The sequence below is a fragment of the Dipodomys merriami genome, unplaced genomic scaffold, assembly GCF_024711535.1.
Source record: "Dipodomys merriami isolate MVZ:Mamm:240054 unplaced genomic scaffold, mDipMer1.0.p SCAF_32, whole genome shotgun sequence".
Classification (NCBI taxonomy): Eukaryota; Metazoa; Chordata; class Mammalia; order Rodentia; family Heteromyidae; genus Dipodomys; species Dipodomys merriami.
This window is the reverse complement of record NW_027204715.1, coordinates 13,991,500-14,009,730: the sequence shown is the minus strand read 5'-3', so window position 1 is coordinate 14,009,730 and position 18,231 is coordinate 13,991,500. Positions and strand designations below refer to the sequence as shown.

Genomic DNA, 18,231 nt, shown 5'->3' with positions numbered 1-18,231 from the left:
ATTATAGATCATTTGGGGTTTGATCTTTTATCTTTACATAATATCTACACACAATCCAGTGGCTTTTAGCTAATGTCCATTTTAAAATTTCTGAGGACAGACCAAGAGTTAACATGAAAATAAACATCTACAAGAAACAAAACTCTCAATGTTTTATAAATATACCAAGAAAAGACAGTAAAATTAGTAGGCCTTATATGTAATTTAATCAGATTGCTGCCAAAAATGCATATTTACCTTTAAACTTATTCTGGCCAGTGTGTGTGAATCTTGCATGTAAATGAAATAGTTTCTTTAAATGTAACCTGCTGAACCACATTACTAAACCATTCTTCATCCTTTATATATCTTAAACTAACAATGGATATTAATACTTATATGCAATTATTGCCCCAACATTTCCTGAAGGTGTTCTTCACAAGCAACTTTGCCCTTCCCCCTGAACATGTGTTCTAGAGTCTGTGAAAAGTGAATTTTAAAAATTCTTCTATTACGTTTACTTCCAATCCCAAAGTATCTAATACTTATAAAAAGTCTTTGCACTAAATAGAGCAGAAGTTCATCTGGCCACTCTTATGAAGATAACTTCCTGAGGCTGAAGAAAAGTGAAAAATCTTAGAAGATGTAAAAAGGTGTTCCTTACTGCAGCAGTCAAATTTAGCAGAAACTATTTACTGAAAAATTTAATGACAACTAAACTCAACATTACAATTAACAAACTTTCCAAAAGCAATGTTGGATTGAATGCATCTATGGGCACTAAATAAAAAAAACTACAAAAGATATTTAAAAAGAGAGGCGGAGAATCCTGAACATGAACTGGCAATTAAATAATACAGGTATTTACTTAAGAGAAACAGTGATATTGTGATTATATTAGAAACAAGCTTAACTTGCAGGAACCTGTGTTTAAGTATAGACAGTGAATTGTTTTTTTGGTTTTGTTTTCTTTAAACTGTGCATGCATAAAACAAATATAACAAAACAATATTATTTAATCTAGATATGATGAACACAGGCTTCATTTTGTCATTTCTGGAGTTTTTGTTTAATGTAATTTGTGTATGTGCGTGTGTGTGTGTGTGTGTGTGTGTGTGTGTGTGTGTGTGAACACAGAGCCAGGCTGCTGTCCCTTAGCCTTTTTACATAAGGCTAACACTCTAACACTTAAGCCTGAGCTCCACCTCTAGTTTTTGGGTGGTTAATTGGAAACAAAAGATTTTGCACAGACTTTCTTGTCAGGGCTGCCTTTGACATGGGATTCTTAGATCTCAGCCACTTGAGTAGCTAACATTGCAAGCACAAGCCATAGGTACCTGGTGAGTACAATTTTAATAAAATACATAGTGTGTTGTCATTAATGTTTATTTCTTCCCTGGGTATCATCAGTAGTTTATGGTAAAGATTCCGAAGGAACAACCATAATCCTCATGGGAAGAACATGAAGGCCACAGAAAGAATAGCTGTTTTGTATAAACTGAAGAGTGGGTGAAGGATTGATGTAGGGTCACAAAACTCATAGAGTGTGGGTAGTAGCTGTGAGGAATATCTCCTACAAGTACATACAGTTTTGAAAAAGACTCAGAATTAACATGCTTTACAGAGAAGAGAGCTCAGACTAGTCCAGGAAAAATGAAATAGTTAACTTGCAGTCCAGCTGCAGAATGTCTCTCAAGCATACGAAAATAAAGGCATAGATGACCAGCATGTAAAAATAAAACAAATCCAAGTTATACTGTAGATAATGTAGAAACAAATAGGGAGGAGCTGGTATTTTATGGTAACATCAGCCCCTAAGAACATACCTGAAGTTACACACAGTGTTTTCTTTTCAATCTTAGTTGAATAAAGCTAATCAATACATTTTACTTGTGGATTTAAAACTTCAATTTCCATTACATATTCTTGAATGCAAACAGAATACAAAGTCATAAGTGACCTGAAGGAATCTGTGTTTATGACTAGCAAATACTCAAATTCACAAACAAGAAAATAGCCAAGGGAATAAAAGCACATGTGCTCACCAAACAGTCCTCAAAACACAAAACAATCTCATAGCCCAATGTAAGGGTATTAATAATGGAAATACTTGAAGTAGAAAATATATTGGAAATCAATATGTGTATGTGTGTACTGATTTTAAAATGAGGAAAATTACCACTTTTTTCATAATTCCACTGTTTAGAAAATAGATCAGAGAGGGCTGGGAAGGTGGCTCAATGGTAGAGTGCTTGTCTTACATGCATGAGGCCGTTGGTTCAATTCCTCAGCACCACACAAGCAGCAAAAGCCAGAAGTGGGTACTGTAGCTCAAGAGACAGAGCGCTAGCCTTGAGCTGAGGGACAGTGCCCAGGCCCAGAGTTCAGGCCTCATGACCAACAACAACAACAAAAATCAGTAAGGCAAGTAAAACTACATGGTGCAAGAAAGATAGAGCAGGACTAATAGTCCTGGACTAATAGTAAATAAATGGAATCCAGATAACTAACAGAAATCTAACAGAGAATAGGAAATGATCACTGAAAAGATATCTCTAAGTATTGAAGGAAAATATTTTTTTTTAATTTAAAAATTTACAAATCACTCAGCTCAAGAGAAAATATACAAAATGCACTGTTGGAAACTACCCTCAAAATAAAATAAAGAATACAAGTATGGAGACAATGTTTTGGATAATGAAAATATAATGATAAAGAATTTTATCAAGAAAAAGAGGAAATGCAAAAGATAAGGAGGCTCTGTAGTTAGGAAACGTTCACAATGAGTTATTAACTGTGTGCTGGTTTCTGGAAAACAATGAGTACAATTGTTTCTAAGAAATGATTTGATAATTGTCTTCAAATGTCTAAGTAGACATGAGGAACAATCAAGAAACATTTATTCAGGCAATAACTAATGATACACAAAAGTCAGATTAATACATCTTACGATGTAGAGGCAAACATTACACATTAGTTATGGACCCATTCATAAAAGTTAGTCACCTTGTTGCTGGCATATAAATAAATAAATCAAAAAAGATAAAGCATTTTAAGATCTGTGAATCAGGATTCTAAACCAGGAGATCAATATCAGGTTATAATATCAGGTTATAATAGTGTGGCTTCTCTTCTTTGAAATAGGAAGCTTTAAGCACCTTGTGGGTGATGTGTGCTGTTAATGAGATTGGTGGTGTTTCTGTAACATAAGAATAAGGATAGGTGGGCTGGGAAAGTGGCTCAGTGGTAGAGCGATTGCCTTGCATACATGAGGCCCTGGGTTCGATTCCTCAGCACCACATAAGCAAAAAGAAAAAAGCCAGAAGTGGTGTTGTGGCTCAAGTGGTAGAGCACTAGCCTTGAGCTGAAGAGCTGAGGGACAGCGCCCAGGCCCAGACCGCAGGCCCCATGACCGGACCCAAAAAAAAAAAAGAATAAGAATAGGTGAAAATCAATTAAAAAAACACCTTCCAAAAGGAAATCACAGATAACCCATGATTTAATTAAAAGTTCAGCAATCTATATATGTAGTGTTTTTATATACATATATATATAAAGACATATTTAGCAACTATATATCATGTATTATTCTATGACAGAACAAAAATATTGATATTATGATAAATGATGAAAAAAATGTTTTGAAAAGCATCTTTAGCATCCTCTGATAGATAAAAGTTGGAAATCACAGTTATTACTATGGATTCTCTAGAGAAATAAAAACAACATGTTTACAGATGTAATATGGTTGTTTAATGAGACATGACCCTTGACACATGGAACTCCTCAATGTTAAAAATGGCTTACATATTCTGCATGCTAACCCAGCAAAATGATGGTGAAGAATGGAGATGACCAGGAAATGAACAGGCTCAAAACCTGGGAATGACTGATGATTCAGTTCAACATACAAAGGCAGATAACACACACACACACACACACACACACACACACACACACACACACACACACACACACAACATACCAATGTTTCATCCTGATGGTACCCAGCCATGAAAAGTTCTCCCTTATTGAGTGGTCAGTGTCGTTCTAATCTGTCTCTCAACTCATTTAGATATCTCCTACTCACAAAAGAGAAAGTGACATCAAAATATTTCAACTACTTAAGTGTTCTCAAAAGCAATGTATCCTTAACCTTAACCTTCAGAGATTACTTTAAAATCACACATTCAATTTCTAGGCATAAGTGTGTGTGTGTGTGTGTGTGTGTGTGTGTGTGTGTGTGTGTTTGTGTGTGTGTGTGTGAGAGAGAGAGACAGACTGTGTGTTTATAGCATGTATATAAGAAAGTGTGTGTGCTTATAGCATGTATATATACATATGTCTTAAAGTCTAGATTCACAAATAAAATATGAGTTTTATTTTATACTTGAATTTATTATTTTTAAATATGTTTTTTAAATATGAAGAACCACAGATATAGTCCATGGTTAAACTGTATTTAGGAATAGACATAAATATGCTTTTTATAACAGTGTTTCATTGATAACCTAAATTAAGTAGTATATAAGCCATTATAAATACAAGGAAGTAGTTATTTGCAAGTAGACAGCATTCACATTGATAAAGATGTAGCAGAATACTTCATCATTAATATTCATATGAATGTATACATATAGATGTATATGTATATATATATATATATATGAAAAATGATGAAAACCCAATGCAGTTTTCATCAAGTTACCAGAAAAGGGAAATTTGCACTGGAAGTTTGTCAACATTTACGTATTTGTTACCTAGCAATTCTACCTTTTTCTCCAATTAAAATGACTGTGAATCACATAAAATGTAATGAATTTAAATTTATTTCTATGAACCATATTCAAAATATTACCTTTCTCAACAAAGGGGAAACACATAGTGTGGTAGAACTCATTTTCAGGATTATACAGCAAATGCTCCATTTTAAAAGTAACAGAATTGATATTTTCTCCCAGTTTTCTCATTTTTCCCTAACCTAATATAAGGTGTCCTGAGAAACCACATTGCACTTTCCCCAAATCCCAGTGCACTCATTACTATCACAGAGTCTATGGCCATGAAGAAAGGGAAATACAAGGGAAGGGCTTGGCCAACCAAGGAGTAATTTATAACTGAGCAGCCTTTTAAAACACAAAGAGACTAAGGATTAAAGATGATTTCAAAAGCAAAAGAATATAAAAGCCATACATTGCTAAGTTATTTACATGTTTTGGTATGCATTTTTCAGGTTTTTTAATCCTCCATATCATAACCATTCTGATTACTCGATAGGAATCATATCTGGTAACTCTCTAAAGGAGATATCCTCCATCTCACTCCAATAAACACACCGAGTATAGTATAGCCAGTCTTAATGCAGGTGCACTTCTATACCATGCCTATCTACTCTCCTGCAAAAGTGCACATATATGCACATGGCTCAATAGTAGAAGTGTGAGCCAGGCACCCATGGCTCACGCCTCTAATTCTAGCTACTAAGGAGGCTGAGATCTGAGGATCACGGTTCAAAGCCAGCCTGGGCAGGAAAGTCTGTGAAACTCTTATCTCAGATAAACCACCAGAAAAATGGAAGTGGCACTGTTGCTCAAGTATAGAGCGCTCTCCTTGAGCTGAAGAGCACAGAGAGAGTGTCCAAGCCCAGAGTTCAAGCCCCAGGACTGACCAAAAAATAAAAAATAAATTAAAAAAAAAGAACTTGTGAAATACAATATCCTTTGTTACCCAGGAAAACACTTTTTTTTAATAAAGTAAGACTTTTTACTTTGCTCATGTAACTGTAACCCATGTGTACAGTATTTTCAAAATAAAAAAACGTATAAAAAATAAAAACAAAAATGAGAGTGTTCTCCCCACACCCAGCCTATGCTGCATCTCCCCTGCCTTGGCACGTGACTAATGAAAATAAAGCTCTGCAGAAATAATAATCTCAAAAGTTTCCATTATATGTGTGCTTTCTGACTCACAGAAAATAAGAACAAAATCCTGTTTTGTGCCACAGTATCTGAAACATAAGCAGAAAGATGTCAGTGAACATTTAACCGTACATTAGCTTTGTCAAATCTCTGGGATGTTGAGATTCAAGATTTGCTCTCTGGGAGCTCATCTGTATGAACTTTTTTTTTAAGCCTCCTTTGGCATCTGATTTTTCACACGCCATCTGAGATGACTTGGAACACATCAGAAAATAACACCATCACTTCCACAGAGCAACTGTTGGACAGTGCCTATTTCTACATTTATAATTTATGGAACACTGGCTCTGCAAATTTTATTTTAAGTGACAATACTCTAAAAAAATGATATTATTGGAGTGGGCTGTAAATGCAGTCAGCACCAGCTCAGAATCAGCTTATTTTTAATACTTGGAATAACACATATTACTTGCAGTTAAAATTGTTATGAATAAAAATGCATTTATTTTTATAGATGTATGATTTTATATATGCATGACCTAAAGTGACTATGTAAAGTGAAGCACATATTTTTTTACAGTTAACACCACCTAAAGAGGAGAGGCCTATGAATAGCTCTTCATTACTTCTCCCTCCTTTATGCAAATGAGATGTAGAAATAACTTCATAGGCTAAACTAAGCCTAAAATTATCAATGAGAGGCTTGAGAAAGCAAAATTTATTGATACAGATTATTCTTCTTCTTATCATTACCTTTAAGTAGTTGTACAAAGGCACTGAGACTTAAGAAAGCAGTTTATGAATAGAATGTATGTTGGTCAACATTAGGCCTTTCAACAGTCTCCCCTCCCCATCCATCCACCCACACTTCTTAATTGGGTAGGATATACATTCAATTGTTTACCTCATTTGCCCCCTCTTCTCCTCCTCATTCACCTACTCCTTCCCCTTCAAGTTTCAACCACAAATCACATTTGTGGTTTAAAAGTTGCTGTTTTCACTGAAATTAAATACCAGAAAACATACAAACACAAACATTCACATAAAAAAATCAAAAGAGTCAAACTCAAAAATTAAAACCAGGTAGTAAAACAAGACAAAACAAAAATAAAATGTTTTCACTAACTTAATCTAAGGGGCTGTCTGCATCTACTGTTTCCTTTGAAACGATCAAGTGACATAATTTTAATAAATGTATAGACAGGTAAATAGGACTATACCTGGCAAAGGTAGCTCTAAAATTCACCTACTATTCCTGCTTCTTAGGAGGACCACATGTAGCTACACATTTGGAATATTAAGGAACATAATACGTTTTAGCAATCCGAATCCTTTATGTAAGGATTAGGAGTTGCAGGAAGTAATGACCACATGAATTCTCCCTGCTCAAAAAGTTTATGTGCTAAATTCTGGATGTGGAAATCCCATTTCATACTTGGGGATTAGGAAATGTTTTTTAACACATTTTATCCTATTACACTGTATATAATTCAAAGTATTTCAAATATGTATATATTTATATGAATACACAAATATGTAGATAGATAAGAATATATATTTAAATGTGTATAAAATAGATTTGTACATTTTAAGAAAATATAAAGCATACAGAACATATTTCTATGTTTTTACCTTTTAGAATTCAATTCATATATATATATATATATATATATATGTATATACATAACTGAAACAACTTTAATAAAAAGATAGCCCTGGATAGGTGTTGATATTTTTCATCTTACATTTTACTATTCTCTATTTCTATTATTTTTATTTCTAACTAAAAGCTTAATGTATCCAATATCAGAATATCAGGGTATTATCATTTATATAACATCAGAAGTAATATTGACAGGGCATTTGTTCTTTAAATGACTAATGTTCATTAAATGACTAATTTTAAATATTGTCTGACAAATCTGGATGTTGCATGGGAATTCTTTTAATATTTTAACATGTGATAAAAAACTATAAAGGTTCTAATCCTTTTGAGATTTGTACAATTATTAATTTTTAGTTAAAATTTCTAACACACTGATATTTCTTTATTATTTTACAAGAAGAATTATTAGCATGCATTAATTATGCTAGGAAATTTCACTGTGATGAATTCATAGATAGTTCCATCCTGCATTTTTTAATGACTTCATACCCTTGATCATATTTCCTTATCCTCCTTCCTCTTTCTTTTGAGTCTCTGTTGGTCAATTCACCATTAACATACATATTAAATCTGAAGTTTTATCTCTGTAAAGTCCATTTTTAAATTGGAAAGAAAGAAAGTAAGTTTAAAAAGAAGCAGAAATTTAATTTTCTTTGTATATGTGATAGGGCTAATAACAATTTTGATTTTACCTAAGGACATTTTATTTAGCAGCTGGACTTGCATCCCATTGTGAAAACCCACTTAGAATTTTCACTCAGTTCCCAAAATATCAGAGAATATATTTGAGCCATTGGCAAAATGAGTCTGGTTTATAAAGTCATTTCTCTTGCATCGAGCTTTTAGCTGTCTTATTTCTAGATGAATTTGAAAGCAAAAGCAATATGTACTGCATAGCATATTTTTAATAGTATGGTTGAAATTTGTAATTTGAAATCCCTAAGTTCAAAGAACATTTATCTAGAGCTTGATTTTACACTTGAAGTTCCTTTGCTTCAGAGAAGCTTGAAATAAATAGACAGGAAAAATACTACCTTGAGCCATCTATAACAATTTTTCATTTATTTAAATAAAATATATAAAATGTCTAAATAACAATCAAAATCATATGACATCTTATTTTTGCCTTATGCTTTTATTTATGGCCTTTGACAAGGTAAAAGTCTTCATATGCATAGCTTCATATAAATATTCTTCAAGAGAACATTTAGAAATAAATTCAAACTTACAATTGATACATTTATCAAAAATAACACTAATTAAAATATTTTACTGAATAAAAGCCAAAATGTTGAATTTGAATAGTAGCAGTGTAGACAAAGTTGAGCATATTTAATGTGCATTTATCTTTGGTAATTGTTAGGGCTGATATTCAGAAATATTATTTGTAACAATTTATTTTAGTACATTTTAAATTTATTTTGTGAGTTGAACCAATTTTAAAAAAGGCATCTGATAAAAGTTTTTCAAGGAAATTGTCTTTGCATGCAAATTATAAATCATCGCAAATGGCTATGATCAATATAAAAGTTGAATAATTTTCCTCTGATTCATCTATTCACTGAAATGAACTTTAAATCTAAAACAAAATGAACTCATGTCTACAAACTAAAGAACTAAATTAGATTGTGATATTTCATCTATCAATATGAAAGTTGAATATGGTTCCTCTGAATAATTGATTTCTCTATTCACTAAACTGAACTTTAAACCTAAGACAAAATAAACTAATTTATCTAAACCAAAGGGCAGAAGTAGGTTAAGATATTTTATCTATTTCCTAATAAATGATTAATAAGAATACACATATGCAATTAAAATCATACTATCTTATAAAATATATGTCATATCCTTACATATAAATACACTCTTATAAAACATGTGATATCATTACATATAAATATGCATTTAGTATGATAGTGCACATTATCAGTTATTCTATGATAATTTCTGAATCTGAAAAATTATGTTTGTTTCTATTTATTCTTAAATTACAATTTGAGCAACAGTGACTCACTCTATCTTAAGGATAATATTTTTTCTCTTAGTATAGTCATTCATATGTACCTAATTCCTTGGTGTAATATAAAGAACAATACATGTGTTCAACTCTAAACAAACCTAACAAAGTTCACGTTTTTACTATATTATAAAGAATAATTTTTTCTCTATATGGAATAAATTAGAAGCTTCTTATCTTTGACTTTGCAAAGACAATCACAGATTATACCAATCAACCTCATCTTCAACAACTCATTCTAGCACATTCTGCTAAAACAGGATGCTCTCCTTTATTCAGCTGGAAGATATCTCTTTCAGGGATTAAAGGCTCAGTGTGTTCTTATAATTTTTTTTCTTAAAAATATAGAAGCCCCTAATCCTCAATCACTTTAATAGTTATGCAAAAGGAGCTGCCATTGAACACAGTAGCTTGTGAATATAATGCATCTTGATCAATGTCACCCCTTTTAACATTCTCACCAGTCCTTTGCCTACCCACCCTTTCTGTCACTCTTGCTATTATTGTCAGATATACATTGAATTCTTCACTGAATTCTCCCCCATTCCCTTTTTAATTTGTCTACTCCTTTCCCCTTGGTATCACTTCACTACGTTCATGTCCTCCCTTCCTGGTATTTATTTCATTGGACATTGTAAGGAATTACAGTATTTGAGTTCTCCCTTGAATCTACCATATTTCTGCTAATACACTTGTCTAGATTGGCATATAACCCAACATACTTATTTACAATTTTAAATCTAAGTATCTTCCACATATAAGAGAATACTTGCATCCTATATCTCTCCGGCCCTGACTTATACTTACCATAATTTGTTTTTTACAGGACTTTCCATTTCCTTATAGCGGATGCGTAAAATTCCATTCTGCATGTATACCACATTTTCATGATACATTCATTCACTGAAAGCTATCAGGATGGATTCCATACCTTTCTTATAGTATACTGAGTTGAAGTCTTTGTTCAGCATGAGCTAATTATTAATTGTTTGTTTAAAAACAATATCTATACTTAAGATGTGTGCCATTTTATGAAAAATATCACCAAAAGGCTAAAAAATTATTGAATTTTTTTCAAAATTATCTTTCTTCTAATGATTGCATCTAGAGCTTGTATGTCCCTCATGCATTAAGAAATAAGTTAGAAGAATCCATGAGCAATTGCTTAGCTTCTTGAGGAGATAAGAAAATGAAAAGTAAATGGCAGAAAGTATAAGTGTATGTGTTAATCACTGTACATCTTTTCAAACATCCCGTGATTAATTTTTATAATTAAAACTAGATGAAAGCATGAAAAAAACTCAAAGTTCAACATTATTCTCTAAAAAAGTATAGTGTAAATATGGCTTCAAAAATAAGGAAGCATTTATTTAATAATCTCCTCCTCTTTCTCCCCATTCCCCTCCCCTCTACCCTTTTCCACTTCCTCCTTCTTCTTCTCTTCCCCAAAGCTCCACTCTGACTTGGACAAAGGAGAGGGCACTGTTAAGTACACCCTCTCAGGAGACGGTGCTGGCACTGTTTTTACCATCGATGAGACCACAGGGGACATTCATGCAATAAGGAGCCTGGACAGAGAAGAGAAACCTTTCTACACACTTCGTGCTCAGGCTGTGGACATAGAAACCAGGAAGCCTTTGGAGCCAGAATCAGAATTCATCATCAAAGTGCAAGACATCAACGACAATGAGCCGAAGTTTCTGGATGGCCCTTACATTGCTAGTGTTCCAGAAATGTCTCCTGTGGGTGAGTAGACAAAGCAAGAGGGCCTAGCCACACATTGCTATTTGATTGTCGATACAAACATATTACTCATGCTAAAAGCTATATCGCTCTTCTAATGGATATGTTCATTTATTTTCTCAATGTCTAACTTTTCTACTTCCTCATATGGATAGCCATCAGAATATCATATTCTATACCAATTTTCAAGCTAGTTGGTTTGTTTGAACTCATGGTATCACTTTATATTTTATATGTAAAATTAGTTTTAGATTAAAATTATTTGTCATTGTATGTCTGGACTGCTACACAGTGCTGGAGATAACTATGATGTACAACCAAGAATCAGATATCAACTCTGACCCCAAAACAAATGAGACAGCATGCGGCTTGCAACTGACAGAAATGATCCATAACAAAGAAAATAGCATCTTTTGTATATATTGATGTGCAGTCCCAAGGGTTAAGGTTTCTTTGTCCTTTGCCTTTCTTCTTTTTTCTTTCCCTTCTGCCTTCCCTTCCCTTCCCTTCCCTTCCCTTCCCTTCCCTTCCCTTCCCTTCCCTTCCCTTCCCTTCCCTTTCCCTTTTCCTTTTTCCCTTTCTCTTTTTCCCTTTCCCCTTTTCTCTTTCCCCTTTTCTCTTTCCACTTTCCTCTTTCCCTTTTCTTTTCCCTTTTCTTTTCCCTTTCCCTTCCTTTCCCTTTCTTTCCTTTCCTTGGATTAAACTCAAGGCCTAGGCACTGACACTGAAATTTTGCTGAAGAGTAGTGCTTCTCTTGTTGAGCCACAGCTCCACTTCTGGCTTTTTTGGTAGACAGGTAAGAGTCTCATGCTATTTCCTGCCAGAACTAGCTTCCAAACCTCAGATGTCAGCCTCTGAGTAGGAAGAACTACATATGTGACCATTGGCACTCTGCAATTGTTTTCTTTTTGATATCATGCTGCTTATGCTACCAAATCAGGAAACAATACTGTGATGTTAATATAAGAATACATTTAAGTTGGGCGCTGGTGGCCCATGCCTGTAATCCGAGCTACTCAGGAGGCTGAGATCTGAGGACTGTGGTTCAAATCCAGACCGGGCAAGAAACTATGTGAAACTCTTTATTTATTTTTTTTTTTATTTTTTATTGTGAATATACTGTACAGAGGGGTTACAATTACATGGGCAAGATAATGAGTACATTTCTTATTAAGCATTGCAACCTCCTCCTTTGTTTACCCTTCACATCCCTTCCCAGCCTCCCCCGCACCCCCCACCCAAACCTCCCCCCCTCCCCCCCTCCCGCACCAATGTTGTAAAGCTCATTTTCGACATGACAACTTGTACTTCTCATTGTTGCAACAGGTCCACCTGTATCCTTATTTAAACGACTTGTTTTTCCCCTTCCCCTCCACAAATTATGCCGACATCAAATACAGTGAAAGCAGGGGTTATACTGTGGGGGAGGGACATACAAAGCAACAAGGAAATAATAAATGCGTTAGAAACAAATGCATGAAAGAAAAAAAAACATTTAAATACATATCTAAGGGTTTATTTTCCTAACATCACCTTATCTGACCTTTTCTGCTTGACTCATACATATACTAGATATTGCAAATAAGGGAAACCATGGGACCTATGTTTCTTTGGGCTTGGCTTACTTCACTTAATATAATTTTTTCCAAGCCTTTCCATTTCCTAACAAATGGGGCAATGTCATTCTTTCTGATGGAGGCATAGAATTCCGTTGTGTATATATACCACATTTTTTTGATCCATTCATCTACTGAAGGGCATCTGGGTTGGTTCTAGATCTTAGCTATGGTAAATAATGCTGCAATAAACATAGTTGTGCTGGTAGCTTTAGTGTGGTCTTGTTTGTGAAACTCTTATCTCCCATATTAACCACTGGAAAATTGGAGGTGGCGCTGTGGCTCAAGTGGTAGAGCGCTAGCCTTGAACTGAAGAGCTGAGGGACAACGCCCAGACCCAGAGTACAAGACCCACAACTGACCCCCCAAAAATGCATTTATACTTAAACTGTACTGACATCATTATTGGTTTGAATATGATATTAATTTATGGTTTAATATTAGTGTAAGTTTACAAAGCCTTAGATTATTTATTGTATGATTTAGTAAACTAAGGAGCTACCTTAATGGCAATTATAAATTATAGATATTCTTCCATTACTCTCACCTCTAGTTGTATTTCAAAATATCTTCTTGTTCTTAGTATGTCTGGAAGATAAAGTTTCTGCTCACACGTAGGTTACAATGTGAAATATGTACAAGTTATTGCTAGTATTTTTACAGTCTGAATTGCTTTAGAGGGGCTCTGCTCTGCCTACAACTCTCCAGGGCACGAACTGAAGATTGTTCACTCTTCCTTTAGGGCAGAAGCAAGGTAGTGGCTATAGAAGGTGTCACATGAATTTACTACAGAAGGCCTGAACTTGTGTATTTGAACTTATCAGGCACTCAAAGACAGTGTTCTCTTTTTAACCTTGGAAACTAGATTTCAAATTTTCATGTGCACACTCAAGAGTGCAAATGACTTATTTTCTTTATTATTAAGTTGCATTTTAATGGGGTATTATGATTACTAGATATTAAGAAAACAAGGAAGAAACATGACATAGGAAAACATTCCCCCCAAAATTGAGGCACTATGTAATTTTATGTTGATTTTCCAAGGGAAGAAAATAAAGATAATATCCTTTGAGATTAAGGCTCTTAAGAAGATGATGCCATTTAGTAGATAGCCTAAATTAAATATAATGCTAAGAACTTAGGATCCATATTAATTCCTTTTTTTTTCAAAAAACAGTATCTTTAAATCAAATATACAATTCACAACAATATTAGAAACTTTTGTTAGTTAAAATGTGTCAATTCAGATAAAAGGTAGGAATGCATGAGTTGAAGTCCTTGTATAAAAAATTGGTATTTATTACCTTACTTATGCAACTGGAACCCCTCTGCACATCACCTTGACAAAAAAAAAGGAACTAGTGCCCCAGGAGAGAAATTAGAATGTTAAAAATGGGGGAAAAATGAAGAAGCAATTTGGTCTCAGATTTTCTGGTATTGGACTGAAACATAGTTTAAGACACTGTCATTAAGCTCTTGAAAAGATCTGTGTAAGAATAATATCTTTAAAATGTAGTCATATGTACATACTGAAATTTTTCATTGACTATTCAAAAGACTTCACTAAATACTTAAATTGTTGTTTTTTTTATGTTTCCCTCTACTTTTATATTTTCCATAACAGGAATGGTTCATCTGGCTTGAAAGCATATTGAATCCTATGAGTTTTACTTGGTATTCTTGGAGTATATTTGCATAATAGGCTTTTTTTCAAGTTTATAGAAAGATTAGAAGCACTACTTACAAATTAAAAATCAACAGTAAAACATGTGCCATGTGCTCATTTTGTCTTCCCTTCCAATTCCACTTATACACACAATAATAGAAAGCCAGTTAGGTATGGGTGGCATCTGCTATTTCTACTTTTCAATGTTCAACCTAAATGGGCCAACATCTATTCAGCATTCAGAATCCCTTGACTCCTGTAATAATCTAAGAGAAAATACATTCTCTGATTTCTTTGTATCCTATTCAAATAAGTAATCATTTTCCTTTTTATTTTCTTGGAATTTCAGAATCCTTTTTTTGTCAGACCTCATGGAACATTGCATGGCATAATGACAATAGGACAATTGGAATATCTCTATGGAAGAAATGTATTTGATGAATCTTCTATGCATTTTCATTTCCAGTGATTAAGAATATGGTAATCTTATCTCCAATATAAAAAAATGACAATTTAAAAATCCATGCAACCCTTTCTGGATATTATCCAGTGTACATAAATTATTAACCAAAATATGGTAGGTTCAGGTGAGAGCTCAAATAGTGAAATTACTTAGAAAAGTCCACTCACAGTCTAACAAAATAAACAGGAGGAAGAAGATTCTCAAAAGTGAGGGTGGAATCAGGAGAAAAGGGTAGAAAAATGAAGAGAGAAAGTGGGGATGCCATTATAAAATTTAATACATATCCTAAAATTTAAGATAAAGTAATGGAAGGGTCTTGACTGGGGAGAGTTAGGGGAGATGCAGAAAGGGGAGACATTAATCAGCATGCATTGTATAAATAAACTGTTTTGTTGCATGGTTTAACTCCTTTGTGCAATTACTTAAAAATACTAGCAAAAATATAAACAAAGATACAGCTTATTCAGAAGTAGAAAGCAGACATTGAACCAATAAAATTTTGAAATAAAATATATTACTCAAATGCCACTTTAATGATAATGGTTTCATAATTGGAAAACATACTGTTTAAATAAACCAGCAATATAAGTTAACTAAAGTAAAAATCGCAAGAACTATAAATGTGTAAAAGAAAAGTAGCTGGGTTGAAATTTCAGAGAAAAAACTCAATATTTAAGACTTATGATGATATGGATGCATTTAATGTCTTAAAATTGAAGAAACTTCTACTGGATCTATGAATGGTTTAAGACAAAGGTCATTCTGTTACTAACTACTGCTATATCCAGTATGCCAGGGAAGTAATATTCAGAGATAAAGTGCTTTTACTTTGACCTAAGGAAATTACTTAATGATCCAGATATTCCCCAACTCAAAGCTACTCCTTGGAGACAAATTTAGACTTTATGAATGTGCTCTTAATACTTTAAGATCAGTAGCAGTACAATGAATTACAGTAATGTGTGCTTTTAATATATGATGATTATGCATTGGTACCGTGTGCAGTTTAAGTTACTTTTCCTGAAGTGCTGACAGGTTTCAAGTGTTTAAATTCTCATCATACTTATATCATCTTCATCTGCCTTACCTGAGTCACTTTGAGGTGAAGGATTAGTTAATTAATAACCTGGTGTCTATGATAGGTTTTTGGAATTGTCAACTGGGTATCATGCTTTGGAATGAGGAATTATAATATTCTAAGTAGTAATAATAATATTACCAGATTTTTATTTTTTAATGTATTGAACCATACCTTATTAATTTTTGTTTGACTTTCATATGGAAACAATAAATCAACACATAAGAAAACAGGTGAATCGAAGTTAATTATGATCCATTATTCTGTTTTACTATATTTAGTAGCTGTCAAAGTAATTTTAGAAAGTATAAATTTAGCTTTTTATCTCATTATTTTCCCAAGGACTGAGATTATAAGATTATATTTTATCAAATAATCTGAAAATCATTGTTCCTGATTAAAGTCTATAAAGTAAGTATCATTGTACACTAACTTTCAAAATATTTTACTTTGCCGGGCGCTGGTGGCTCATGTCTGTAATCTTAGCTACTCAGAAGGCTGAGATCTGAGGATTGCGGTTCAAAGCCAGCCTGGGCAGGAAAGTCCTTGAAACTCTTATCTCCAATAAACCACTAGAAAACTGGAAGTGGCAATGTAGCTCAAGAGGTAGAGCACTAGCCTTGAGCTGAAGTCCTGAGGGACAGCGCCCAGGCCCAGAATTCAAGCCCCACGACCAACAGAAAAAAAAATTACCAAAAGCAACAATAGCAAAAAGAGAATTAGACTCTATGCTTCCTTAAAATAATAAAAAAGTATTTCCTTGGATTTGTTTCTTCTTTCTCTTTACTTAAAAGTAGTGAATATTGTGAATATGTTTAAAAGTAGTACATTACATCATATAGTGGCCATAAAGTGAATAAATAAAAACAGATATATTATAGAATCAATTCAACAAATACATTAACTTATCTCATGACCCAGCCTTAAAAGCAGACAAAACTGCAATAATAACATAGGAAGAGCAAAAATATCATAGGTGTTTTTTGTTTGTTTTCTGTTTTGTTTTGTTTTGTTTTCCCCATACCTCCTTAGCACATTCTTTGTCAGGAACTTAGAGACAATAGTGAATATTTTCTACTCATTAACAATTCTCTGAATTTTCCTTGCATTATCAATGTTACAAAATTTTGAATAATCAAATTTGGGAATATACATTTCATTTCATTTAAGATTTCAAATACATTTTGAAGATATATTTCAGATATATTTCCTCTTTTGTTTTATTATTTTTTCTGTTACTACCAATATTTTATCCTTTCTGGGACTATATGATCCAATATTTTGAATATTTCTGACCAGTTATTTTTTAGAGTATTTTGTATGTTTGTGTGATTTCCTTGTACATGAATTAAGCATATACAATTTTGACAAAAATTGGTGTCTTATTTTTATCTTATCAAGTAGAACAATAATTTGCTCATTACTTATCACATTCTATTTTGTTCCTTGAGAAAAGTAGTAGACAAGGAATCTAGCCCTTTGTAATAATTAACCAAAAGCTTTGTAGCATAAGACATGCATTTATTATCACAGGAACACTAATATCATAGGTGATTAACTAGGAAACTTTAGCTAATGATCTCAGATGAAGTTGTAGACAACCTGTTGAGTGACATTGTAGGCTGGTCTAGAGGCTTAATTACGTAAATGTAACTGTTTTCTCATTTACTCATGGGGTTGATAGTAATCCTGAGTCCTTTGCTGTTGCTTTGATTCACAATGCTATATCATCACATGCTTTCCCTCAGGAACAATGTGTAGGTGTAGGGGTGTGTGTGTGTGTGTGTGTGTGTGTGTGTGTGTGTGTGTGTGTGTGTGTGTGTGTGTGTGTGTGTGTGTGTGTGTGTGTGTGTATGTAAAAGAGAGAGAGAGGGAGAGAGAGAGGGGAGAGAGAGAGAGAGAGAGAGAGAGAGAGAGAGAGAGAGAGAGAGAGAGAGAGAGAGAGAGAGAGAGAGAGAGCACACCTCTGATCAGTCATAATTTCTAATCTAATCCTGATGTGATAGCCCGTCACTTCTCCCATAGAATAGGAGGTAGAATATATGATGATAAGTACACAGTTCCCTAAGATAATTGGTTGAC

General features: G+C 33.6%; 1 protein-coding gene across 3 annotated transcripts in view; it reads left to right on the top strand.

Moving 5' to 3' along the window:
- The window catches only part of Cdh12 (cadherin 12), an 836,266-nt gene that overhangs the window by 657,209 nt on the left and 160,826 nt on the right, over positions 1-18,231 (top strand). For all 3 annotated transcript variants that reach the window (XM_070042221.1, XM_070042223.1, XM_070042222.1), the window contains one exon: positions 11,035-11,329. In XM_070042221.1, coding sequence (XP_069898322.1) covers positions 11,035-11,329 — 295 coding nt within the window. The remainder of the gene's footprint in view (positions 1-11,034; positions 11,330-18,231) is intronic.